General features: G+C 44.8%; 1 protein-coding gene across 2 annotated transcripts in view; it reads left to right on the top strand.

Moving 5' to 3' along the window:
• Positions 1-27,114, top strand: part of LOC105482070 (phosphatidylethanolamine binding protein 4) — a 226,386-nt gene that overhangs the window by 97,900 nt on the left and 101,372 nt on the right. For both annotated transcript variants that reach the window (XM_011741945.3, XM_011741944.2), the window contains exon 4: positions 25,230-25,328. In XM_011741945.3, coding sequence (XP_011740247.2) covers positions 25,230-25,328 — 99 coding nt within the window. The remainder of the gene's footprint in view (positions 1-25,229; positions 25,329-27,114) is intronic.

A 27,114-nucleotide genomic window follows, 5' to 3' on the forward strand; every position in this document is an offset into this window, starting at 1 on the left:
ATGCTGGTTTATAGAGGCATGAGCGTCTTTGGAGAATTTCCGGGGCCCCATCTTAGTGTTTCTTCTGTAATTATTTTGTGACAATACGAGCACTCCAGTTAATTATTTCAGTAGTGGTGATTTTTTCCCCCTTTTCCAACCAAATCGGCACTTTTGTGCTTTCTAAGGAGGATTTGAGTTGACTTCCTCTGAAGATGGAAAAGCCAAGTCCCCAAGAGCGAAGTGCTTGTTAGAAATACCGCTTCAGAGCTGTCAGAGGAGAGGTGAGAGGAGCGGAGGGGCATCGCCTCCCTCCTGTGAGTGTCTTTGTTTTCCCTCTTTCATCGTCTTCACCCTTGATCCAGAATCCAGGCTCTTCGAGCTTGCCAGATAACTCAGGAGTGGCCCTTGTCATAGGCGTAAGAATATTTCTGAAAAACACACGTGTCTGGGGCAAGGCTGCCATTCAACTTCCAAACATCCATTCAAGACCAGGCCCAATCAGGCTAATTTCTTTTTCTCTCTTTTCTAGATGATGTAGGAATTTCCTAGATGATTCCATTCATGGATTGGCCATGCAGCAGGTGGTCGAGCACCATCACGTACACCCCAGGTTCTCCCAGGCCTGGTTTCTCTTGGTTGATTCCCTGACATTAGGAAATGTTTTCAGCAAAGCCTGTGTGTGACACTTAGACGGAGCAACCCGTTTCCTAGGAAACTGTTCATTCTATACATGTCCTACTTCCTGGTATCATTTGGATCCAGCTGCCTCGATTGGCCTTCTTCCTTGGTCCTTCTCTGGCCCCTCCACTATGAGATCAACTGAGTAGTTCCTAACCAGACCAGCAACATAATTTGTGGGGCCCAGAACAAAATAGAATTGCAGGGCCTGGCCAGGTGCAGTGGCTTACACCTGTAATCCCAGCACTTTGGGAGACTGAGGCAGGTGCATCACCTGAAGTCAGGAGTTCGAGACCAGCCTGTCCAACACAGAGAAACCCTGTCTCTACTAAAAATACAAAAAAGTAGCTGGGCATGATGGCACATGCCTGTAATCCCAGCACTTTGGGAGGCCGAGGCAGAAGGATAACCTGAAGTCAGGAGTTCAAGACCAGCTTGGCCAACATGGTGAAACCCTATCTCCACTAAAAATACAAAAATTAGCCAGGTGTGGTGGTGCGTGCCTGTAATCCCAGCTACTCAGGAGGCTGAGGCATGAGAATCGCTTGAACCTGGGAGGCGGAGATTGCAGTGAGCAGAGATAGCGTCACTGCACTCCAGCCTGGGCAACAGAGTGAGACTCTATCTCAAAAAATAAAAATAAAAATGCAGGGCCTGTAGTTCAAAAAGTATCAAGAATTTCAAGATGGCAACAGCAGAGTATTAAACCAAGTAGCTGCCCTTCTAAGTGTAGGGCCTGTGCAGCTGCAGAGGCTGCACACACGTGAAGCCAGCCCTGTGTCTCATGGCACTAGGAATGGCCCTGGACACCCTTCCTACAGCAGTGTAGGTCTGTTGGGATCCTGGTCTCATGACAGTCATGCTCCTTCCATTTCATTGCAAGAGTGTTCCAAAGCACCATGGATTTTAACCTCAGGTTTTTCAGGTTCTCCCTGATGACACGACTCATGTTTTTGTAGGGAGCAGGAATTACTTTTTGTAAGCCATATTCACTCTACTCAGAATATACACATAATATTTCCTACCTCCTTCAGTCCCACAAGAGCATCAGAATTGGCACCCTGGGTCCAAATGAACCATTTTCCATGCGGCTGGGAATGCTGCCTCTGGCCACAGTACCCAGACTTTTAATGACCACAGTTCTCCTCTCTGCTCTCAGTCCTTATGGATCCCCTCCTAAAAGTCAAGATCTACCCAAGAATCCATTGTGAATCGACCACCCGCCAGTTTCTCCAAATGTTTTAAAGAGCAATTTGTATTTTCAACCTGTCTCACTTCTTGGGGATAATGAATTAGACGAGTTGACTACCCACTGTGTAAGTTAGCAGTTCCTTTTATCTGTACTAACTGCCTCCTTTTCAAGTGTCAAGAGTTTGCTCTAGTTCTGCCTTCCAGGGTTTGATAATCAAGACTGTGTTTGAACATTTGTACTCCCAGTAACTTGAAATACTTTGAACGTACCTCGTCTCCTTCTTCTGTCCTTATGTGGCCTCTCCTTCTCTCTCGCCCATTTCTTATATTTGGCCATTGAGTGGCCCTTTCTGCAGCAGCACTGGAAACCAAAGACGGCACTTCTAGGCAGGCCTGCGATGGTTCTCTGCGAAGGCAGCGCACCAGTATCTGCATGTTTCCTTCTCAGTGAAGCCTGACCTTTCATTGTCTTTTCAGGTTTCAGTGGTCCTTTGGGCTAGTGTCTTTAGGGAACAGTCTATAGCCATTCTTATCCTTTTCCAAGTTGTCCTCCCAGAACTACATGCAGGGTTCGTTCTAGCACAGGGCTACCAAGTTTCTCTGTTCTCACATAGCCTTCTGGCGTCAGCCTGGATTTATCTGCACCAGGTGGCATTTGCACATGCGGAGGTCCTCCCCGATCCTCCGATTACCTGGGGGCCTCATTGCACACTTCCTCTTCCATGAAGGTGTAGAATAAATAGGCCTAGAGTTGAACCCAAAAGAATGCAACCTAGAAGTGAACAGAGAAAGGACCCGTTTGCTGTTTTGTTAGTTGCTGTCTCTAAGCTGTTCCCTATCAGTGACAAAATATTTGGCACCAAAGGTTCTTAATTTTGAAAGTAACCTTGTCAAAAGCTTTTGAAAAACTAAATACAATTGCCTTTCCCACTAAGTTATTTACCCCCTAAAGAACTCTGACAGATGAAGGAGGAATGATTGTACTTTACAGAAATCCTGCTTCCACCCCCTCAAAGGGCCGCAGAAGAGAGTGGCTAAGAGCCACTGCTTCGCAGTCAGACAGAGCTGGGTTTGATTTTTGCCTTTGCCACTTACTCATGATGTGCCTTTGGGCAAGTTACTCAATCTTCTCCCTAAGCCTCAGTTTTCTCTTCTTTAAAATGGAGATGATAGTGCTGAGCTGGTGTGTTGGCTGCAGAATTAAACGCGTCAAGGGATATGAGGGGTTTGGCATGTAGTAGAAAAGGGCTTGACTAATGGTAGCTATTATTTCTTCGAGAATCTTTTATTGCTGATTACATCAATTTATACATCCAGGGTTCGCTTTTTATGGAAAAGGCACTTACTTGGTGGTAAACTCCTTAGCAATTGGTACCATTAGTTATATATTTCCTGTATTTTGTTCTTGCACTCAGCATGCACATTTATTGTTTGTCTCATGTGTGTCAGGCACTGGGCCACGGTACTCAGCAGAGGACACTAAGAGCCAGCCACCAGTCCCTGGCAGAGATCACAAGGTGGTGATGGGAGCAAACACACCAAAAGCCAGTGCGATGTAACTCGCCCTTAACACAGACATTCTCTCGAGCAACTGATTCACATTTTCCCACATTCTTCCAACCAAGTCTTTGACCCAAGGAGAACATGTGGGTGTTCCCAAGGTACCTCTGAAAATTTGTCAATAGGCAGGAATTACTCAAAATTCTCCCCCTTCCAATTCCCTAACAAAAGAACCAGGGCTAGGCGCGGTGGCTTATGTCTGTAATCCCAGCACTTTGGGAGGTCGAGGTGGGAGGATTGCTTGGGTCCAAGGAGTTACAGACCAGCCTAGGCAAGATGGTAAGACCCCATCTTTAAAAGAAAATTAATTAAAAGAAGAAAAAAAAATTTCAAGAAAAGAAAAGAACCATGTTCTTTTGGGACGCCCCAGCCAACAGGGTCACATTTTCATCCACACCTGTGTGTTTAAAAAAAATTATTTGTTAAAGGCCCACCAGTCTCCACTGAACCTAGTTTCAAGGAAGATCTAGGCCATGCTGATCAGTTTAGAGGGTAATATGATGTAAAGAAGACAGGCAAAATCTACCCGAAACCTGAACAATGTTTTACACTGTGATCATGGTTAGATATCATTCATCTGATTCTCTGAGCCTTTCTGGAATTTTATAAAATCTCCTGATGGGTATGGAGAATAGTATAGTGTCCCACACACAGAAAAAAATTTCCCCAACAAATGTCTTATTTACAGCAGACCGGTCACATTCTGTGGATTTCTTTTAAATGAAAACACTTCCTTGAAATTGGAAGAAGACTTAGAAATCTCATGGCTGTCTTCCCTTAATTCGTTTCTTTCTTTCCCCAACAAGTTCACTCCTAAAAAGCTCAACATTGCCTCCCTCCTCAGCCATCCAATTGGGGTTTGGGCGAGGGGGTAAAATCACCATTTTCAGCCTCACAGGATGAGATGGGCCCCTCACGTGGAAGAGCTGGCAGTGGGAGGGAAGGAACCAGAACAAATCACGAGGGTCTGTCAGGTTGTGGTTCTCAGTTATGCCTTGTTTAGCACCCTATGGGAAGACAGAAACCCACACACACTAGGCTTAGAAACCAGAGGCTTCAACCCTGCAAGTATTTGTTTTGTGCTGCCAGTAGCTATTGTATTTCATACACCAAGTCTTCATCATCCCTTGTAGTCCTTTTTGCCAGAAGAACCCTCACTATGTTGTAGTAACCCATTCGTTCTCCTAACAGCCCTTCAAGAAAGCAAGGTAATTGAGATGAACCTCTCCCATTTTGCATGTGGAGAATCAGAGGCTAAGACAGGACCAGTCATTTAGTTCCAACCTCTGCCTCCCAACCAGCCCTTCCTGATCCACCAGCCTTTCCCCCAGGCCTTGAGCCCATCTAGCTCCTTTGAGCAGGGCACCGCCATGCCACCCCCAAAGCCCCCGCCTCTTCCTACGAGCCCCGCCCCTCCCAGCTGGGTAGCTCAACCAAGGGTCCACCCACCCCAACTGGGGCCGAATCCCGTGACAACCAACACCACGTCCTAAAGACTGAGCCGCCAGCCCAGCCTCTCACCCCCATCTATCTGGGCTTGGTCATCCCCAACAAGTGTGAAAAACGCCACCTTTGCAGGCCGGAATCTGAAAGAAATTGGAAACCTGCTGCTAGCTCCATCCCCACTCTCTTCTCATGTTTGCTGTTATTTTTTAACACTTTTTTTTTTCTCATAAAAGCACTATCCTCTTCCCCAGAGCTTGCCTGTAGCGAAGGCATGGTCTGTACAACTGCAATTATTTCAGAGAACAGATGGAGTGAGGAGCAGAAAGTCTGTTAATAGTAATAGAAATGCTACATGTTAACCTGGACAGCACACGATGACAGTCCCATGACTACCCGTTCTGTTCCCACCAGCTGGGCAACCAAAGTAGGAATGAGATATTCACAAACACAGCCATCAGCCACGTAGCCACCTAAAGTTAGAACTCAAATTCCTTCACACTAGGGGCCCTGGCGACTGCGGCGGCTTAGGCCGAGAGCAGAGGAGGCCGAGCCACAGCTCAGCGCCAGGCCTGGCGGCATCACCCTGGCTTTGGCTCCACTGCTGAGGCTTCCTGGGTCCGCTGAGGCTCAGGCCTAGCTTTTAGGCAAACGCTGAACTTGCCAGCCCTAGCCAGGAGCCAACCCCAGCAGTGCTTTCTATGGCTGCTCTTGGGAGGGAGTGTTAGGTTTGCTGAGCTGGTCTTGACTCCCTGAAGGCAGTGTCATGTATGAGGGAGTAAGTGAAGGGCCAGAGACTTCGGGTCTCCCAAGCCAAGGTGCAGGCTCCTTAGCAAGCAACATAGTGTCAGGGCCAGCAGTCCAACGGGCTCATCCAGCTCTGTGGCCAAAAATCTCTTTCCCTTTCTAGAACATTAAAAAAAAAAAAAAAAAAAAAAAAAAAAAAAAAAAAAGCTGTTTCCTAACAGAGAAAATGGGTACAATTCATTTCAACAAACATGTCTTAAGCACCTACTATGTGCAAGAAAATATGCTAAGCACTTCAGGAGCAACAAAGAAATAATAATTGAAGGCCAGGCAGGTGGCTCACACGTATTACCCCAGTAATTTGGGAGGCCAAGGTGAGAGGATCGCTGGAGCCCAGGAGTTTGAGACCAGCCTGGACAACACAGGGAGACCCCGTCTCTACAAAAAATATGAAAAAATTAGCCAGGTGTGGTGGTGTGTGCCTGTAGCCCCAGCTACTCAGGGGGCTGAGGTTGGAAGATTGCTTGAACCCAGGAGATGGAGGTTGCAGTGAGCCGAGATCACACCACTGCACTCCAGCTTGGGCAACAGAGCAAGACTGTGTCTCAAAAAAATATGTATATATAATAATCTAATAAGAGAGGCCAAAAAAAGCCCACACAGAACAAAATACATAGCAGAATATGGAAGGTGCCCCAGCAAAGGTACAAGCAAAATGCTATTGGGGTTCAAAGAATGAGGACGGCTTCTCTGGTCCAATACTTCAAAGAAGTATTCATAGATGAGATGAGTCTTGAGGAAGGAGAAGGATGGGCAGAAAGACTACACAAATAAAGGCACAGAGGTGGGGAAGCAAGAATCACGCTGGAGATCAGAAACATCCTCCGTCTGCGTGGGCACGTGTATGGCTATGGTGGGGTCCCCTGGGCAGGCTGACTGACAGCTGGAGGTGCAGGGCCACAGATGCCAGGTTATGAAGTTTATATTTAGGGCCTAAGTCTGTAGTGAGCTGTTCTTTAGGAAGATTATCGGGCAGCAATGAGATTGCAAACGCCAATTCTGCATCTTTCCAACTCTGCATCCACTCACCTCACGTTGGTAGCTTGGACAGACCATGGTGTGAATATCACCTGTGGAAATGAACAAGTGCTACAAGTCAGAGCCTGATTTTTTTTTTTCCCCAGAGAGTCGGTTTACCAAAACACCACTAGCTTACTCCGATGGTAAGCAAGCATGCAGTGAATAAGAAGAGAGGTTTAGAGGTTAGAAGGGCAGTTAGGATGCTATCGAAATAGAGGCAAGAGCTAGCACAGACCTCACTCAAGGGTGTCAGAAAGGATGGGGAAAGGTGAGGATAGAATCCAGAGACTGTAAACTCAGAAATCTGTAAGAATTGGGCGTGACTTTGAGAGGGAAGAGTTGAAAGATGATTCATACCTTGAATTTGACAAAATGGTAGTGCCATTCATAGAAACAGGTTAAGTCTGAGGAGGAACTGGTTGGGATGGTGGATGTGAATGTAGCCTGGGAGATAGAGATATTTGTCTGATTGCTAATTTACTAAAGAAACTATCCACACCCTTTGTTGCTTAGGAGCTCTTTTTTTCTTTCTTTTCCATCAGTTTCCTCTTCTCTCTCCCTTTCATGCAGTATGGATAATATCTTAATTCATCATTTGACATGTAGTGATTTTTGCTGCCTGCTTGGCTGCGGATGAAGCTTTGAAATTTACATACGTTTCTCAGCTTTGTTAAGACAAAAAAGTTGCAGTGACCCAGGGAACACAGCACAGGCTTTGAAGAGGGGACAGAGTACAATGAGGATTTGAACTCGCCACCCGGCTGGCCCACACCCCTTGGCACACAGCCAGAGCCATGTGAGCCAGGCAAGAGCGTTCCTTCCCCAGCCATCTTGAGTGGGCAGATGCTCTAGAGGGACTGTCTTCCCCAGAGGACTGGGCAGCACAGTGGCAGAAGGCACTTGATTCGGAGACGCCGGAACATGTTGCCAACAAGTATATGTTTGTAGCATGGATGTTTTAAATTGCACAAGTGTCCAGAGACCTAGGTGTGCAGGAATTTGCAACACAAAAACAAATACCATATTGTTCTGGGTAAAAGTCAGCTCCAAATCTGTCCCTCTACCCTCTGAGCAGGGGGAAGAGAGTGGAATTTGGAGACGAGGGATATGATTTTGAACCCCAGCGAAGCCATTCACTTATCTTACATTTGTTGATCACTTCACATATGCCAGGCATTATTCTGAGCCGTGTATTAATTCACTTAATATGCATGCAGTCTAAGAGAAAAGCACTATGATTATTATCTCTATCTTATACATAATGAACCTGAGGCTCAGAGAGTTTAGGCAGTTTGCCCAAGGCAGCACAGCAGCTGAGTAGGATTCATGTCTGAAGTTCACTGCCTTGGACAGATACCCTGATCCATCTGAGCCTCCATTTTTCCATTTATAGACTCAGAATAATAGTGTCTGTTTGGGATTTTCCCTGCAGTGGCCCCTTTTTCCTAGCATCACACTACTGATGTTTACACATCTGTCTCCCTCAGTAACTGTGAGCCATTAGAGGCAGGATGTAGGTTGGAGCCCCAGGGAGCTGAACTAGTGAAGAACCTGGAACCTTTTACTTGAAGAGCAGGTCATTGAAAGCCATGATAACGGTTTTCAAATATCTGAGGGGCTGCCATAACAAGCAGGACAGGGCCTGTTCTAATGTCATTCTTGGAGACAGTGTGAGTTTGAAGAAGGCATTCTGGGGCTCCAGGGGACATAGTGCTTTCTAACAACCTGAGCTGTACCAGAATGAGCTGCATTCCCAGGATAGCGGGGGACCCATTGCTGGGAGGCCGTGGAAGATCCTGGATGATTCCTGCTAGGTTTACTATAAAGGCAACATGACCCCTATTCCTTCCAGTGTTCCAGGATTCTGTAATAGTCCCATTCCCAGGTGAGCTTAGTCCACCCTGGGGACAGGGAGAGGACCAGAGGGCTGCCTGTGAGATGCTGTGTCTCCGTGTGCACCAGTGTTCCCGGGCCACTTCTTTCTGGCCCCACCAGAGATGCTGGGAAGCTCAGTCTCTCTGGCTCCAGGCAGCTGGAGATAGAACGTTTGGAGGAAGTCTTCCGGCTGTCAAGGTCACTGCTGCTCCAGGGACCAGTGGGAAGAATTGCTGATGCCATTTGTTCACAATAACAAAACCTGACCCACAGACATTGCTTCACAGTCTTAAAAATACTTTCATGCTTTTAACTCATTTTATTTTTACAATAACCCTGCTGTGTGAGACAGGTATTACTGCCATTTTGGAGATCAGTAAACTACACCGTAGTGAGAGTAAATAACTCCCCAAGCCACAGCCTCTATGTAGAACTGGGGCTGGAATCCACAGCCCCCAGCATTTACTTATTTACACTTGAATAACCTCTTCACAATGTTAGATCGCCTTTCTGAAGACCAGCCTCTGGCATCCACTTGTCAGAAGTGACCTAGGTGTTAATAAAAATGTGTTTGGGTACAAGGGGAAAAAATCCCTATCATAGGAGACTAAAGGATTGGTTTGTGTCATGCAACAAGAAGTCTAGGGGCTGAATCCTGGGCTGTTTCAGCCTCAAGGACTGGGCTCTTTCCATCTTTTTGCTTTATCATCTTTAGCACATAGGTCTTCAGCCACACACTTGTCCCCTCTCAGTCACAGGATGGCTGCAATACACCAACATCACATTCACATTCCAGGCAAGAAGAAGGAAATGGGTGAGGGGACAAAAGACACCAAGGGTTTTCTTCTCCAAGTGAGACTTTGCCTTTATTCAGGAAGAGATCCCTCCCTAGGGATGTCTCCTACATGTTCTGGGACAGAATATGGCTGCCTCTCAATGCAGTAGAGGCTGGGAAATCCAGTGTTTTAGCTTCCCAGCTTCTAGAATAGAGGCAAGCAAAGGAGGAGGATTCCCTCATCCACAGCAAGTACACAATACCTCATTCTCAATGTGTCAGAGCATGCCGCGAACCCCAGCTCCTGGGTGGAGGTGCCTCTGTCCTCATAGCCCAGGATGTGTCTCTGTCCACAGCTATGGAGAGGAAGACTGGCTGCTGGACACCAGCCTGAAATTCGAACCCGTCCTTGGGGATGAAAGGCTTTCGGCTCTAGGGGCAGCACCCGGCTTGCATCCTGGCGGGCCCATCAGCCCTGGCGAAGAGCAGCTGTTACACTCAACCTCCCCCAGGAAGAAGGCTCTTAACTAGATTTCCCATACAGAACTTGGTGGGGGAGGCTCAAACACAACCAGCCCACTATGGGCTAAATTTGTATGGCAACCAACATCATCACGAATAGTGGGAGCGCAAGGCGACTTGTGTTTGTGACTTCAGTTTCTCAATTGGATGCTCAAGCCCCGTCATCTCCAGGACCCAGGACACAAGGGTCCCCAGCCAAGGTCAGAGGAAGATTGTCCTCTTTATGAAGAAGATATATAGTCTTCTTCTGAACTGAACTGAGCTCACTGATGAGGAGGGGAGAAATCTGGGTTGTAGTCAGTGATAGATTTGGCTATGGACTTTGGGGGAATTAGACTTTAGGGTTGTCATTCTTGTCCTTAACTCTACATTAGAACACCTGGGAAACTTATAAACCAACAGCAACACCTCAGCCCCACTCCAGACTCCTTCAATCAATCAAAACCTCCACCCGGTAGGGCCCAGCCTTGGTAGCTTGAAGAGTTCCCCTGGTGATTCTCACATTCAGGCAGGGGTGAGACCATTGCCTTGGAGAAAATGGCCCTCCACTAATCATGACTGTGAACCTTAACCTAGCCAGGTCAGCTCAGTCTCCTATTCAAGGACAAGAGAGTGCAGGAGACAATAACCCACATTCAAAATCACATCACAGCCTGTAGTCCCAGCACTTTGAGAGGCCGAGGCAGGCGAATCACTTGAGGTCAGGAGTCCGAGGCTAGCCTGGCCAACATGGTGAAACCCCATCTCTACCAAAAATACAAAAGTTAACCAGGTGTGGTGGTGTGCACCTATAATCCCAGTTACTTGGGAGGCCGAGGCAGAAAACTAGCTTGAACCCGTGAGGTGGAGGTTGCAGTAAGCAGAGATCACACCACTGCATTCCAGCCTAGGTGACAGAACGAGACCCTATCTCAAACAAAACAAAACAAACAGAAAGAGGGATCATGACATGCTAGAAAGTCCTCAGCTTCCTGTAGGCTCCAGACAGGCTTGATGGATATCTGAGTCTTAAGGAGTCAAGGGCCCTGTTTTAAAACATAACGGGGATTTCTTCTTATTGGATATGGTAAGACACACAGAGGGACATGATGGTGATGAAGGAAGTTTATACTCACAGATGTCTTAAAACAGGAGGCACAGCACACCACACAGGGCCACGTGGGGAAACACCGGGGTCAGTCAGGAGGCAGAGGGAATAAGGGGGAAACGTATGCAAGAACTTTTATTGTGGTTTTTGCCAGAAGTCATGGATGAGACAGGGTAAGCAGAGTAGATAGGTTTAGGATTGGCTGATCTGAATAATTCTGGTGGGCTCTGGGGCACAGGGGCTGCCTCTTGTTGTCCGGTGTCTGGTCAAGGGATGATTGGGACTAGGGACAGTGACCCCGCCTGATAAAGGAGATGGGTGAGGGTGGGGGCTCTGAGTGGGTGGCTGGCATTTGAAGAATGTGCTCTGGGGTGGGTGTTTGCTATCTCGAGGAATTAGCCCTGGGAAGGGCAGTCTCTCCAGGTCAGCAAGGCTCCAGGTATCACAGCATCAGAAAATACAGAAAATAAAAACAGTCCCCACCTTGCCAGTGCTTCTAGGACTCAGGACTATCTCAGTGTCTGCTGAAATCTGATCACATTCCATCCTAAGGATACTTTTCATTTCTCCTCTTGGGGACAGGCAGACACACAAAGACTCCCCAATGGCAAGGCAGGAGAGGGCCCCAGAGATTTTTCTTTCTGTGTCAGGAAAGCCCCTCTCCCTAAGCATCTTAGCTCAGGTTGCTATAACAAAACTGCCATAGACTGGGTGGCTTAAAAAATACACTCTTATTCTCACAGTTCTAGGGGCTGGGAAGTCCAAAACCAGTGTGCCAGCAGATTCAGTGTCTGACAAGGGCCTGCTTGCTGCTTTGTAGTCAGCCTTCTCACTGTGTGTCCACAGAGAGAGAGGGAGGAAGTGAGTTATCTAGCATCTCTTCTTATGAAGGCACCTATCCCATCACAAGGGTTCCACCCTCATCACTACCTCCCAGAGACCCCATGTCCAAATACCATCACCTTGGGAGGTAGGGCTTCCACATATGCATTTTTGGAGATGCAAACATGCAGCCCCTGTCAGCATTGCTGCACTACAGAGGGTGTGGCACACCGGTCTGCCTCCAGGAATGACCACTTTTGTGCCATGCTGACCCATCTCTCATATGAATTGGTCTGCTAGCCCCCACTGGCCTTTATTGTGCCCATTCTTATCCACCCCCACTGCATCATATGCAGGAATTCTCTCTCTACAATCCACCCCGATCATGTCACCCCCTACTCATCCCCTGTCCCCACCCCCTGCATCTATAAACCTCTTCTGGCACATGCTCATCTGCCCTCATCAATCTTGCTAGGCTCATTCACTGCCACTCCACTTCACCTTTTGGCCTTGTGAATTCCACCCTCCAGACACACTACACAACATGCTGCTCCCTGCCTGTGGATGTGCTGCTTCCTTTGCCAGGCATGGCCTTCCCTCCTGGGCACACTCCACTCCTCAGGACCAGCTCAGCTCAGTGGTAGCATCCTCTGCAGGTCTTTATTTGGTCACCATGAGCAGGGCTCATCACCTCCTTCGGTTTGCTTCTCCAGTGCTAGATATATGCCTGGTTACAGCACAGAGGGTCCTTGGACCCTCTGCACACATATCCAACTCCCCCAGTAGGCTACTATGTCCTCAAAGGCAGAGGCTGTGCCTCTCTCATCTCTTATGCCAAGCCCCTAGCATGGTGCTTAGTATATGAAAAGGGCTCAGTCAATGCTTGTTGAGTGAGTGAATGAATGAATGAATGAACGAACGAACGAACGAACAATGGAACTACCTGGGCCACGCACAATATATAATTTATTTGTTCAAAAATATTTATTGAGTGTCTACTGTGTGCAGACACTGTGCTCTACTGGGAATATAATGGCAAGCAGAAATAGACGCCATCCCTCCTTTCAAGGGGGTCATACTCTTGTGGGGGACACTGACATTAATCAAAAACTATGCTGATTAATGTATTATTGACTACAAACTGAGATGAGCATCAGAGTGAAAGAAATGCAAGGATGATTAACAAAGGAACATAACCTAGAATGGGGCTCAGGAACACTTCTCCAGAGAAATGACCTTGAACTGAATTCTGAAGTATGAATGAAAGTTAACTAGTTCCAGGGATGGAGTGTTCTAGACATAGAGAAAACATATGCAAAGGTGATGAGTGGGGAGGGAGCAGAGTGAACCCTAGAAATAGGAAGGCCCATGAAACTGGAATACAGAGTGCAGGAGAATGTGTACAAGATGACAAGGACAGTGGGCTGATTGCAGGGTCAAATTGTGCAACCCCTTGTAGAACACATTAAGGATCCAAGGGAAGCCAGAGAAGGATTTTAAGCAGCAGGATCACATGATCTATTTGTGTTTTGAAAAAAAAAATACTCTGGATCAGGGTAGAAAATTGCTTAGGGTTTCAAAGAGACCAGTTAGGAGGCTATTCCAGTAGCCAAGACAAAAGATGATGGTTGATGTGGTGGTAGTGGTGATGCGGGCGAAATGGGTGGATTTGAGAGCTGTTTGAAAGGCTGAATTGACAAGAATTGGTGGTGGATTGGAAGAGGAGGAAAAGAGGGAGGAGCATGGCAAAGATGGTGCCCCGGTTTCTAGTTTGCATTTCCAGATGGAGGGTGCCTTTATTTGCCAAGGTAGGACACTCTGAAATACCAGGCAATGTTGTTGGACGTGATGAGTGTGAGGTGCTCTGAAAGAGCCAAAGGAAGATGGAAAGTGGGTCATTGGACATAGGGTCTGGATCTCAGAGGAGAACTCTAGTTTAGAGAAATAAATGTGGCTGTGGGTTTATGTTCCTGAGACGGAGGTTAGGGTGACACAAGAAGATAGCTGACCAGGTACAGTGGCTCACGCCTGTAATCCCAGCACTTTGGGAAGCTGAGGTGGGTGGATCATGAGGTCAGGAGATTGAGACCATCCTGGCCAACATGGTGAAACCCCATCTCTACCAAAATACAAAAAAAAAAAAAAAAAATAGCCAGGCATGGTGGTGCCTGCCTGTAATCCTAGCTACTTGGGAGGCTGAGGCAGGGGAATCACTTGAACCCGGGAGGTGGAGCTTGCAGTGAGCTGAGATTGCACCACTGCACTCCAGCCTGGCAACAAGAGTGAAACTCTGTTTAAAAAAAAAAATTTTTTTTTAAAGACAGCCCAGGACCCAGCAGTGGGGAAAAAAAGGCTTGAGGAAGAAGAATGGGATGGAAGCACAGAAGTCATGGGAAGAAGGTATTCCTATAAAGAAGGGGTGGGCTGCCATGTCAACTGCAGCTGAGACGCCAAGTGTGATGAGGATTGGAAAACATCCATTGGATTTGGTGACATGGAGGTGGTGATCTTAGCAAGGGCTGCAGCAGAAGCGATGGGGGCAGATTGAATTAAGGAGTTAGTGGGAAGTAAGGAAACAGAGGCTGAGGGTGTTGACAGTTCTTGCGTGGATTTTGTCTGTGAAGCAGGGAGGAGACAAGGATAGGGGAAAAGCAGGGGAGGATATGGGGCCAAGGAAGATGTCTTTAAAGATGAAAGAGACTTGGTCATGTTTTAATGATGAGGAGGAAAAGGAAAATGTAATATTCAAGAGAGAGAAGGTATTGCTGATGATGGGGAGAGGATCCAAAGCATGACAGAGGAAGCGATCTCTTCCTTCTTGGGGCTTGAGCCACTCAGTTTCTCTAAGACAATGGGAGGGGAGAAGAAGAGGTTGGGGGCAGATGCACTGGGGGGTTGCAAACCTTGAAGAAGATCTTGAAGGACTATTTGATGGCTTCAATTTCTTCTGAGAAGTCATCAATGAGAATGTTACCTGATAAGAGAGGGGTCAGGGGAGTTAGGGGAGATTGCAGGTTGGAGATTTAGGGATATTGGAGAAGGCTTGAAATATTGGAAAGTCATGAGTAAGGGTGGGAGGGCAAGTTGACCAGAGAAATTTGGAGTGGCACTCAGGGCCTGTAATGAAGCTGGTAGCCAAAACTATAGGGTGGGGCCAATCTCTTCTGTAATGTGACTTTCCTTTGCAGCACTCACTGCTCAGGTCATACACGGAAGTAAAGGAAAGCTGGGTTTACCCAGCTTTGGGGTTTTGTCAGGTAAATGTTCAAATGACAGAGGACAAGGGAATTCAGGTTCTGGCCATTTAAGTTGATTAAGACACAAGTGAAGAAAATCACTGCTATGCAAAATTATCAGCTCCCGCTGATGGGCTTTGAGAAAGGAGTTATCAGTGGCCTGGAGGTCCTCGTTGAGGTTGAAGACTACTCCCAGTAGACTTAGTTGAAGAAGCAAGCTGGAGAGAGAAGGGGTTATGGCTAGAATTAGTGAGTTTTGGAGGTGGAGCAGTTTGGGGGATGACAAGCAGCTTCAGGGTGTGGCTGTGGAAGTTGATGGTTGAGATAGAGAGGGAAAGATTGCCTGAGATGGAAAGACCCAGGAACCAGAGAGGCCATGGTGTTGGGTGAGTGTTCCACATGTTTGCTAAACTCACCAGAGTAAGAGCAAGACTCAAGGACAAGAAGGAGACTAGGAGCAGGTGCCACACTGTCTTTGGTGAATGTAGCAACCAAGAAGTCATAGGTGACAGCAACCAAGACAGAAAGAGGATGTATTCAACTAATGGCCTGTGTCACAGAGAAGGCACCAGGGTGCAATGGCGTCTACCCAACCTCCTGAATCTGGAGTTTATGGGATGTGAGAGAACACATACCACAAGAGAGCAGTGAGGGGAAGGGGATCTTCAGGGGAAAACCAGGAGAACACAAAGAGGTAGAGAGCAATTGTTGGAGAGAGAGGATGGAGGGGAGATGGCTTGTTGTCAATGGCAGCTCCAGAGCAAAGAATGGAAGGGCTTAGAGGTAGAGGAGGAAAATAGGACTGGCTCAGAGACAAAGAAGAAAAGAACATTTCAGGCACAATGATGTGGTTGAGGACTGATAGCTGGGAAGGCAGGAGTGGGAAAGGCTTTGTACAACCCCATGTACAGATGGGGATTGAGGCTGGAAACCAGAAGTTCAAGAATGAGGCAAGTCCAGCCCTGACAGCTGATAAGAGCAGAGTTCCAACTGGGTAGCCCCTCTCCTATCTATGGAAATATTTGCTGCCATCTTGCTTTCCACTTACCCTGCTGCCTCCATTTTCCCTTACTCCCAGTTGGGACACATCTATTAAAATTATTTCTGGATAAATAATCCAATTTTAGAAGATACATAATCCAATTTGTAAATGGGCAAGAAACTGACATAGACATTTCACCAAAGATATACAAATAGTCAATAAGGACATGAAAAAAAACTCAACATCACTAGTCCTTAGGGAAATGCAAATTAAAAACATGAGATACCAGTTTACACCCGCTAGCATGGCCACAATCAAAAGACAGACAATTATAAGTGTTGACAAAGATGTGGAGAAACTAGAACCTTCATACACTGCTGGTGGGATTGTAAAATGGGGCAACTGCTTTGAAAAACAGTTTGGTAGTTTCTTAAAATATTAAACATAAATTTACAGTATGACCCAGCAGTTCCACTCTAGACATCTAACCAAGAGAATTGAAAACAAGTATTTGCCCAGAGACTTACAGAAAATGTTCACAGCAGCATCATTCACAATAGCCAAAGTGGAAATAAAGCAAATGTCCATCACCTAGATAAACAAATATGGTCTCTCTCCATACAATGAAGTATTATTCAACAATAAAAAGGAATGAAGTACTGATACATGTACAGCATGGATGAACCTCAGAAACATTATGCTGAGTAAAAGATGCCAGCACACACACAAAAAAACAAGCATTATGGTTCCATTTATATTAAATGTCCAGGAAGGGCAAAAAGGAGATTACAGAGACAGAAAGTAGATTCATGGTTGCCTGGAGCTGGCGGGGGCAATAGGGAATGACTGCACACATGGTACAAGATTCCTTTCTGGCGTGATAAAAATGTTCTAAATTTAGATTATGGTGACAGTGGCACAACTTTGTAAATTTTTTAAAAAATCATTGAAATGTATACTTAAAAGGGGTGAAGTTTATTATATGTAAACTATGCCTCCTTATAGCTGTTTTTTAAAACTTTATCTAGACAAATCCAGATCTAATTCTGCTTCTATGTCATCATCATCATCCCAAAGTACTGTGATTTGTTAGTGTGGCTTCCTGCACCTTGCTCATGCCCTGCTCCATAGTGCCCAGAGTCCTATTCCAGCAGTTGCCCTTCCCCCAAATAAACTTCAAAAGTGGAATGAGGATTCCCCAAGCTCTCCTTGCTGCAAAGGGACAAGGCCATCCCTCTTTACCTCTCAGCATCAGTGAAAGTGCACTAGAGACTGATATCTCCAGGATAACGATGATACACCTCCAAAATATTATGTGACTGCTGCACATTCCACATTATTTTATAAGTTTGGTTTATTTTTAGCAGGTAATATGTATTCACATGGCTTTAAAAATCAGTATGATAGAGCACACATATAGATGTATCTATCTCATCTACCCATATCAATACCACCACCCACAGCCTCTGCTAGTTTTTTAAGCACCCTTCAAGAATTTGCTTATGTAAATACAAGCAAATGTGACTAAATATCTTATTTTCTCCTTATATAAAAGTAAAATAATAGATACACTGTTCTGTACCTTGCTTTTTACACTAAAGTTATCCTGGAGAGCTTTTCATATCAGATCTTAGAGATCATCATTGTTTTTTTAGAGTTACGAAGTTTTCCACTGTGAGTACTTATCATTATTTATCAACCAATCCCCAGCTGATGGACACTTGAGTTATTTCCAACAATTTTCACTTCGTTTCTACTGTGACAGACAGGGCTGAAATGAATAACCTTATATACAAGTCATTTCATAAGTGTGCAGATATCTTTAGTTGGAAAAATCACAGAAATGGGATCACTGAGTCAAAAGGCATATCACTCATATTATGCATTCCTATAGCAATGCATGCAGCCTCAGTTTCCCCGCAGCCTTGCCAGCAGAGCGTGCGGTCATGCTTCTAGATGTGCAGTGTCTTTGGAAAGAACTTGGATTTCATCCTGCCTTCTTCAAGTGGGATTAGTTTATTTTCATTTTATTTTATTGCGATAAGAGCACTTACCTTGAGATCTACTCAAAAGATCTTTGAGTGTACAATACGATATTGTTCACTATGGACACAATATTGTACACCAAGCTTTCTAGAATTTCTTTCATTACTGAAAGTCTATACTCATCAATTAGCAACTCCCCATGCCCCTCCCCATCCCACTCCATCCCTGGCAACCACCATTCCTCTCTGCTCCTGTGGGTTTGACTATTTTAGATACATCATGTAAGTGGAATCACACGATATTTGTCCTTCAGTGACTGGCGCGTTTCACTTAGCATAATAACCTCGAGGTTTATCCATGTTGTCACCAACTGCAGTATTTCCTTTTTAAAGCTGAATAGTGTTCCTTTGTATGGATATACTACATTTTCTTTATCTGTTCATCTGTTGATAGGCATCCTGTTGTTTCCTCATCCTGGCTATTGTGAATAGTGCTGCAGTAACACCCGGATTTCTATCCCCCAAAGTGTGATTGCTGGATCATATAAGCAGTCTGATTTTTACAGTGTGTCTAGATAGCTCAGAATCTACCAAATAGGTGTTAGAATCTGAGGGCAAGTAGATCACCTGGCTCAGCACCCTCATCTTTTAGGAGAAAGCCAGAAAAGAGGACTTAGCTAAGACCCACCAATCCATGGTATAATAAGAATTCATGGGCACCTATTAAAGGCTGGCATTTTACTAGGTCTATACCCCTACAGAAGTATAAAATAGTCTCTATCTCTATTTACAGCCACTCCCCATTGTTCCTGTTACCACCTGGGCTCCACCTCCTGTCAGTTTGGCTGTGGCATTAGAGTCTCACATGAGCACAAACCCTACTGTGAACTGCACATGCAAGGAATCTAGGTTGCATGCTCCTTATGAGAATCTAATGCCTGATGATCTGTCACTGTCTCCCATCACCCACAGATGGGGACCATCTAGTTGCAGGAAAACAAGCTCAGGGCTCCCACTGATTCGACATTACAGTGAGTTTATGATTATTTCATTATCGATTATAATGTAATAATAATAAAAATAAAGTGTACAATAAATGTAATATGCTTGAATCATCCTGAAACTACCCCCCCCCCCACCCTCATCTGTGGAAAAATTGTCCCACGAAACCAGTTCCTGGTGCCAAAAAGGTTGGGGAGTGCTGTCCTAAAGAATCAGGCAGCAGTGTAGGGTTAGGGACAGGAGGGGCCACAGGGAACATCAGAGCAGCGAGGGAGAGCAGTCTGCCACTGAGAAGACTTCCCCTGGCTATTGTTCAAATAGGAGAAGAATGAGGGTTCTGGGACTTCTCACCGTGACTTTTTTTTCCTTGAGTGCAAATCTTTTTTGTCTAAGTATAAAAGCAATGCATTTTATTGCAGAAACTTCGGGAAATGCAAAAAATCACAAAGAAGAAAATAAAGTTCATCATTAGCCCATCATTTAGAGATCATCAGTCGGCATTTAACGTTCTATTTTTCTAGTTTTCTTTCCATAGAGTCATATACATGTGTACGATATGTGGTTTTGGTCTTCTCTCCTTTTTTAAAAAACAGACAATGACATAGAATTCACAGGATTTGGCTATCTACCCATTGTTTCTACATACCTTAAAAACTCTGGAGATGAACACTAAAACTTTTGTTAATTTTATGGTCAAAGATTGGATCTTATTTTATTTTTTGCTTACCTTTCATGACTAGTAAACTTGTTCATACAGCTTTTGATCATTTGTGTTTTTTATTTTATGTGTTACCTACTCATGCTGTTCATCCATTTTTCTATTGAGTTATTAGTCTTTTTCTTATGGATTTAAAGAGTACTTTGTATATTAAAGATATTCACATTTTTTCATACATATTGCAAATATTTGCCCTCAGTTTATTGTCTTTGAATTTTATTTTGGACTTTTTTTGCCATATAAAAGAGTCAAAATTATATCTAGTTAGATATATCAATCTTCCCTTCATGACATTTACTGTTAACAGTTTGGTGTGTATTTTTTCAGACATTTTCTATGCATATGCAAATATATCTATAAAGATATATATATGTAGTTAGATATATAAAGTTTTCCTGCACATTTGAGACATCATGCACATTATTCTGTAACTTATTTCACATACTAGTATATTTTAGATAATTTCTTATATGAGTATATAAGGATCTAACTCTAACAGAGTGTTCTATTGCATAAATTTAATATTATGTCATTAAACCAGTTTTAAAGCTTGTTTTTCATTTTCATATTTAAATAAGGAAGTTTTCTGGTGTCTGAAAGAAATAGGGACCTAAGTTTATTTATTCCACATAGTGAGCCAGTTTTCCCAATAACATTTATAAAATAATCTATTTTTCCCCACTGATCTGAAATAACTATGTCATATATTAAATAACATTTTAAATAACTATCATATAGTAAATATACATATATTGAAAACTTGACTTTCTCTCTGGATTTTCTATTTTGATTCCTTTACTTTATTAATCAACACCATATTGTTCAAATTATTGTAGCTTAATAAGATACATTAATATCTCCAAAATTAATACCATCCCTATTTTATCTTTTTCAATATTGCCTTGGATAATTATTTTTCTTTTATTTACTTGTTTTTTACATTTATTATGCCTTTAGAATTATTCTGTGATATTCACAGAATATTTAGGATTTTGACTGGAATTGTGCTAGATTAAAAAATTAATTGAAGGTTTATTGACATTTTTGCAAAATGATTATTTCAATTTAAAAGCATTGTATTTCTTTATCTATTCAAGTTTCCTTCTTATGTGCATCAATAATGTTTTTGTTTTCTTTGTATAATCTTGCATTTGCCATCAAGTTCATTCTTACTTATTTTACATGTTTTGTTACCATTGTTAATGGGATCTTAAATGTATACTTTAGGACTATTACTAATATGTAAAAAGTACCAGTTTTGTGTATGATTTGTAATGGTTTACAGAATATTACTTTTGTTTCCAGTTGATTTTTTTTTAATTTTTCATGTAGACAATCATGTCATTTGCAAAACAAAACAAAACAAAAACAAGAAGAAGAAAGGAAAAGAGAGAGGGTATATGACTTTATTTCTTTATTTCTTCATTTCTTCTTTTACCATATTTACACTTTATTTCTTTTTATTTTCTTACTACTTTCTTGGATGTATCAGATACTATGTACAGTTTTCTCTTTATGGGATTCTATTGGGATTTTACACGAACACACTTTTGTATATATTCCTTTTTTTCAGTTACTATTTTCTTTTCTTTTGAGTCCTTGGAGATTTTCTTGGGTTTATCTTCTCATTCTCTGATTTAGGTTCCTATAGCCTCTAGTATGTGGTTTACGGCTTCTTCTGGGTCTTAAAATCCAACAGTCAATATTTTTACCTCTAAACTACTCATCTTAAGGTGTCCACGATCCCCTCATTGTCACAACCAACAATCACTTTGTGGCCCTCATCTGCCTTGATGACTGTGATACTGACACAACCTTTATCCCTTCCTTCATTTCTCTCTTGGCATCCATGACACTAACTCCCCTGGCTCTCTGCCGAACTCTCTTCTCCTCAGCTTCTTTCTCCCTTCTTTGTCCCCCTTTGAGTACTGAAGTTCCACCGCAGTCTTTCTTTCTTTTTCACTCTACAGATTCTCCCTGGACAATCCATGAATCTATAGATTCGTCCCTCTCCATGTCCACAGCCCATCTGCCAAGTCTTGAGAGAGCTCCAACCTCATTTAAAGGGCATCTCTCCCTGTAGGTTTCAACACCAAACTCATTGCCTCACTGTCCCCTGACTTTGCTACCCCTAATATCCATGGCTCTATTATCACCAAGCTGCCCAAGACAGAATCTCAGAGTCATCCTGGCTTCTTCCTCTCCCACATCTGCCCCACCCGGTCACCTCATGCTGTGAGTTCTGCAGTACACATGTCTCTCCTTTCTATTACTACTATTTGAATGGAAATCCCTGTGGTCTTTCTCCGGAGTATTGCAGTTTTCAGGGTTTGTTTGGATTTTTTGCTCTGCTTTTCATCCTTTATTCTATCCTCATCATGTCTCATCATGTGCCTTCCTAAAGCCCATGTGTTATTTTTTGTTTGTTGAGACGGTGTCTCACTCTGTCATCCAAGCTGGAGTACAGCGGTGCAGTCATAGCTCACTGCAGCCTCCTGGGCTCAAGCAATCCTTCCACTTCAGCCTCCCTAGTAGCTGGAACCATAGGCATGGGCTACCATGCCTGGCTAGCTTTTGTATTTTTTGTAGAGACAAGGTTTTGCCAGTTGCCCAGGTGGGTCTTGAACTCCTGGGTTCAAGCGATCAGTCCATCTCAGCCTCCCAAAATGTTGGAATTACAGATATGAGCCACCATGCCCAGCCCCAAAGCACACGTTTGATGATATGAGTTGCCTGTTCAAACAATTTCAGTGGGTCCTGTTGCATAATAAATTCTAAGCAACTTATGACGTGCAGAGCTTTCTGTTCCCTGGTCCCAATACCCATTTCAACTTTGTCACCTACTATTTCTTTCCAGATGCCTTATGGCCCAGCCATTCCCCAAACACCCACCACTGCCTTTGCACACACCCTTACCTGTTCCTAGCGAGTGCTTTTCCTGATACTTTACCTGCTCAGCCTTTGAGATTAAGCTCAAAAGACAACTCTGCAGCCTTCCTGGACTACTGGGATAGAGAGATTTAATCTCCATTTTCCCTGTCCCGTCCATGCTTGATAAATGCTCCTCTGCTTAAGCATTTAGAACACCAGAAAGCATTTAGAACAACAGGGTGTGCCTGCCTCTCCCTGTTAAGAGGAGGGCCAGGACTCTTATCCATTTACTCCATTCATCTTACTCACTTCTTTCTCTCTCAATTCTCTCTCTTCCATCATACTCACACCTAAGTCCCTATCCAAGTTAAACCCAACTACCACATATTCAGCACGTGTACTTGAACAGTTAAAAAGCACACAACTATGAAATGTAATACTATCTAGTAACCTACTACATATCTGTGGTATATTCATTTTCTCACTCTCTTAAAGGACGATCTCACACCTTTTTCTGTGTCCCCAAACTTCCTACAATCCCTCTTCCCCTGATGAACTTGCCTCTAACTCATTGAAAAATAGAAGCAATCGGAAGACAATTTCCTCATTCCTCACTATCTCACCTTCCAACTCTCTTGCATCGGAACCCACATCCTCTGCTTCTACCCAAGACCTAGCCCTTCACTTTCACTCTGGATCCTGTCCCCTCCCCACTTCTCAAAGTCCGCTCTTGTGACAATCCCCTTCCTCCTCTCTGTCATCCCTATTTCCCTTTCTATACTGGACCATTTGCCTTGGTCTACAAACATTATCCCTCTGTCTAAAAAATATCTTGACTCTTCTTTCCTCTTTAGTTACAGCCACTCCATGTCTCAGCTGTCCTTCCTACCAAAACTTCCTTTTTTATGATCATCTTTAATAGCTACCTCCAATTCCTCATCTCCCATCTCAGCTCAGCCTGTTCCAACCAAGCATCAGTCCTTTCTACTCCACTGAAACCGGTCTTATCATGATAACAGTGATGTCCAAGTTGTCAAATCGGATTGTCACATCTGTGTCCTCATCTGGCCCTACCTTTCAGCAGCATTTGATACAGCTGATCACTTTCTCTTCCTTGAGACGCTTTCTATCCTGGCTTTTGTAACACCTGCTCTCCAGGTATTCCCCCCACCTTTTTGGCTCCAAAGTCCCCTTTCCCTGATTCTCCCCTCTTCTCAATGTTAGCATGTTTTACAATTCAGCCATGAGACCTCTTTTCTTCTGTGTGTCTGCTCTACTGATTTAAAGACCATCTCTATATCAATGACTACCAAATTTGTTCACCCAATCCTGATCTCTCCTCTGAACTACAGACTCTGACATGCATACCTGATTGTCTTCTGAGAGGCATTTCAAACTCAAGATGTCTGAACCAGAACTCTGAATGTCCACCTTCAAACAGCTTCCTCTCCAAGTCTTATCTGTGCCATTAAGTGGCCCAGTTGTTCAAGCCAGAAACACAGGATTCATCCTCAATTTCTCTTTCTCCATCCCCCTCCTTACTGCCCTGCCATTGAATCCATCAGCAAACCCTGCCGATTTTACCTAAAAATACTCCTCCAATTCATCTATTTGTTTCTGTCTCCATTGCTGCCATCCTAATCCAAGATGCCATCATCCTTCACATGCTACTGCGAGTCTCTTAACTGGCCTCCTGACCTCCTCTCTGACCTTTGGAGATCATTCATTTTCTACTCAGCAGCCAAAAGAATCCTCTAAAAACATAAATCAGAGCATATCACTGTCCTACCTAAAACCCTGAAGCAGTTCTGTGTTGCACCTTGAACAAAATCCCACTCCCTACCCAGGCCTAGAGAGCCCCCTGTGGCCTGGCCTCTGCTCCCTCCCCGACCTGCCATGTCCACCCTCCCCCTGGCTTGTCCCTGGCCACAATGGTACTCTTCCTTGCTCCTCAAAGCCTACTTATTTTTCCCACCTGAAGACCTTCATAGCAGCTATTTTTTTCCTTCCAGAACACTTCCCACCTCTCATCCCACCCTGTTTTATTTTCATCATAGCAGTACTCACATGTTCCCTTGCTTATTTATTTATTTTTATTATCTATGCCTTTTACCTAGAATAAAAGTTTCCTGAAAGTATGAACCTTACTGTCTTGTGCTCTGTTGCCTCCTGGCATCTGGAGCAGCTCCTGGTACATAGTAGGTGTTCAGCAAAGGCTTGCTGAAGGGATGAATGAATCCTGGTATTCTTCATGATGGGTGCCGTTCTTGGCACACAATAAGTCCTCATGTATTTGTTGAATTGATAAGCAAGTCACTCCAACTACACTGGATGCTTCTTGAGGATCAGAGACCTGTTTTAGGTTTCCTTAATTCCTCCACAGCACCCAGCACAGCGCTCGGAACTCCCAGGTGATTGGTACGTATATCTTGTTGGATTTATTCTTCCTCACAAAGGGGAAGCCAAGAGTCCTGCTGTCTGCTTCACAGATGCCATTTCTCTGAGAATAAACGTGATGTGAGAGGGATGTCATGAGAACAAGGACAAATTGGATAGGATGCCACGGGGCTACTCAGCCATTCTCAGTTGGAATGGCGGGAAAAGGAGGTCTGCCCGTGGTATTTTCCTATTTCAGCCATGACGCTACATTACCTTTTGGTACATGTGTTACAGGGCGCAACCTATATCCTGTTGATGGTGGATCCAGATGCCCCAAGCAGAGCGGAACCCACACAGAAATTCTGGAGACATTGGCTGGTAACAGATATCGAGGTAAGCAGGCCAGGAGGCACTCTCTGACTCATTTGGGGTCATAGCTGGAAGATTATTATTCAGTGCCGTTCCCACCTCTCATCCCAGAGGGTTGGAGCGAGGACTTCCATGTCCCCTCTCCCCCAGCACTCAGCTGTCAGAGCCCTCCCAAGTTTTCCAACAATTTCAAAAAGTGTCCCAGGGCCAGTGGTATGCTGGTAACCCAGCCTTCTGGAAGGGTGGGGGGAGCCCTGATTTCTAGTGTTTGCTGATTTTTATGGTATAAATAAATACTCCCACCACAGGAGTGGTGATTTAATTTCAAGCTCCTGATGATTTAACAACTGACTCACACTGTTTCTGAAATGTTAACAATTGGCTTCAGCACACCACTAGATTTGGGGGCACTGAGGGGATTCTGAGACGTGCAGGTGGCAGAACTGGCCAAGGAAGTCCTGGAGCTCCTCCCCGTGATGGGGCACGGGGCGTGAGAGAGGCACAGCAACTTCCTTTTCTTTGTGTACAGAAACAAGTGGCCGCCTCTCATCTTCGTGTCTTTGTCATCATGATAATTGTGAAGGAGCCTGGCTCACCCTCTTCAGGGAGGGTCCTCAAATCTGGTGGCTTGTTTGTGCCATTATGTGGGAGGGAAAGGCTGTGTTGCCAAACAAGTTTCGGATACTCTGGGTTGAACTGAACTCATTCTGTTTCTAACTGAAGGGCTTTTGGAGATTTTACTAGTCTAATATGCACTATATCATATACACTGATTTCCCAATTGCATTTGGTTATTGAACTTTCTGTTCATGAGTGCCTGGCAGTACTCTTTGGGGAAGTCCACACTAGCCTCAAACAGTCACGAATCTGTGCCTAGAACACCTGCAGATGGGCTTTGCAAAGAGTGTACAAAGGCATCAACCCTGTAAGATAGCGGGAACTGAGAACTAGAAAAACAAAGTTTGGCTGTGGTTTGGACCTTGGCTGGCTACCAACTCAGTGACCTCTGTCGGCTCCTCTGGACATTTCATCTTGCTCTGTAATACGGGAAACGTGCTGCTGACTTGCTGTGATTGTGATGAGCCAATGACTTACGATATAGCACTTTGGAAAACAGACAATTCTGCAACTATGAGGGGTTTGTGTTTTTCCTTCCAGAACTGTGGGTAGAGGAAGGGGTTGAAATATGAACTAGCTTCTGACCATCCTGAGCAAGGCAGGGTTCTCACAGCCACTGGGTGGGAGTAGGGGTTGACAGGGGAGTTACCCTTGTAACCAGCTGGTGGCCCAGTGACCAGGGCCCCTCCCAGGGAGCTCGGGTGGACAGCCATCCTTAGAGGTAGCCCTGCCTATGGCCCTGGAAGGGGCTTCCTCAAGGGAGACCCGAGCAGCAGCTTCGTGGGCAGTGCTGGAGCCACCTCTCTTACTCCACACACTTCCCTGGCCAAACACCATAAGCACACAAAGGGACAGAGCTGGGAGGTTTGAGCCATCAGGAAGGGGGAAGAGAGCGGTGAGCATGAGAGAAAGATCTGGCATCTCCCCTTCACCCCCCAAAGCTAGAGCATTGTCATTTTCTGAACTTAGGCCTCCCCGCAGTCTCAGGGGTGAAACACTCAAGAGAGAAGTATTGCTCTGAAGGTCACATTCACAGCCACCCCAGGCACACAGAGCTTCCTGTTAGGGAGCTCTGCTCGGCAGTCCTGAGGCCGAAGTGCGAAAGCAGCTAGGGATGGGATGACTTCAGAATTGAAAGGACTTGAGACCATGAGGCTGCCTCTCTTCCAAGCCTGAAGACCCCCCACTCCTC

The sequence above is a fragment of the Macaca nemestrina genome, chromosome 8, assembly GCF_043159975.1.
Source record: "Macaca nemestrina isolate mMacNem1 chromosome 8, mMacNem.hap1, whole genome shotgun sequence".
In the NCBI taxonomy this organism is placed as follows: Eukaryota; Metazoa; Chordata; class Mammalia; order Primates; family Cercopithecidae; genus Macaca; species Macaca nemestrina.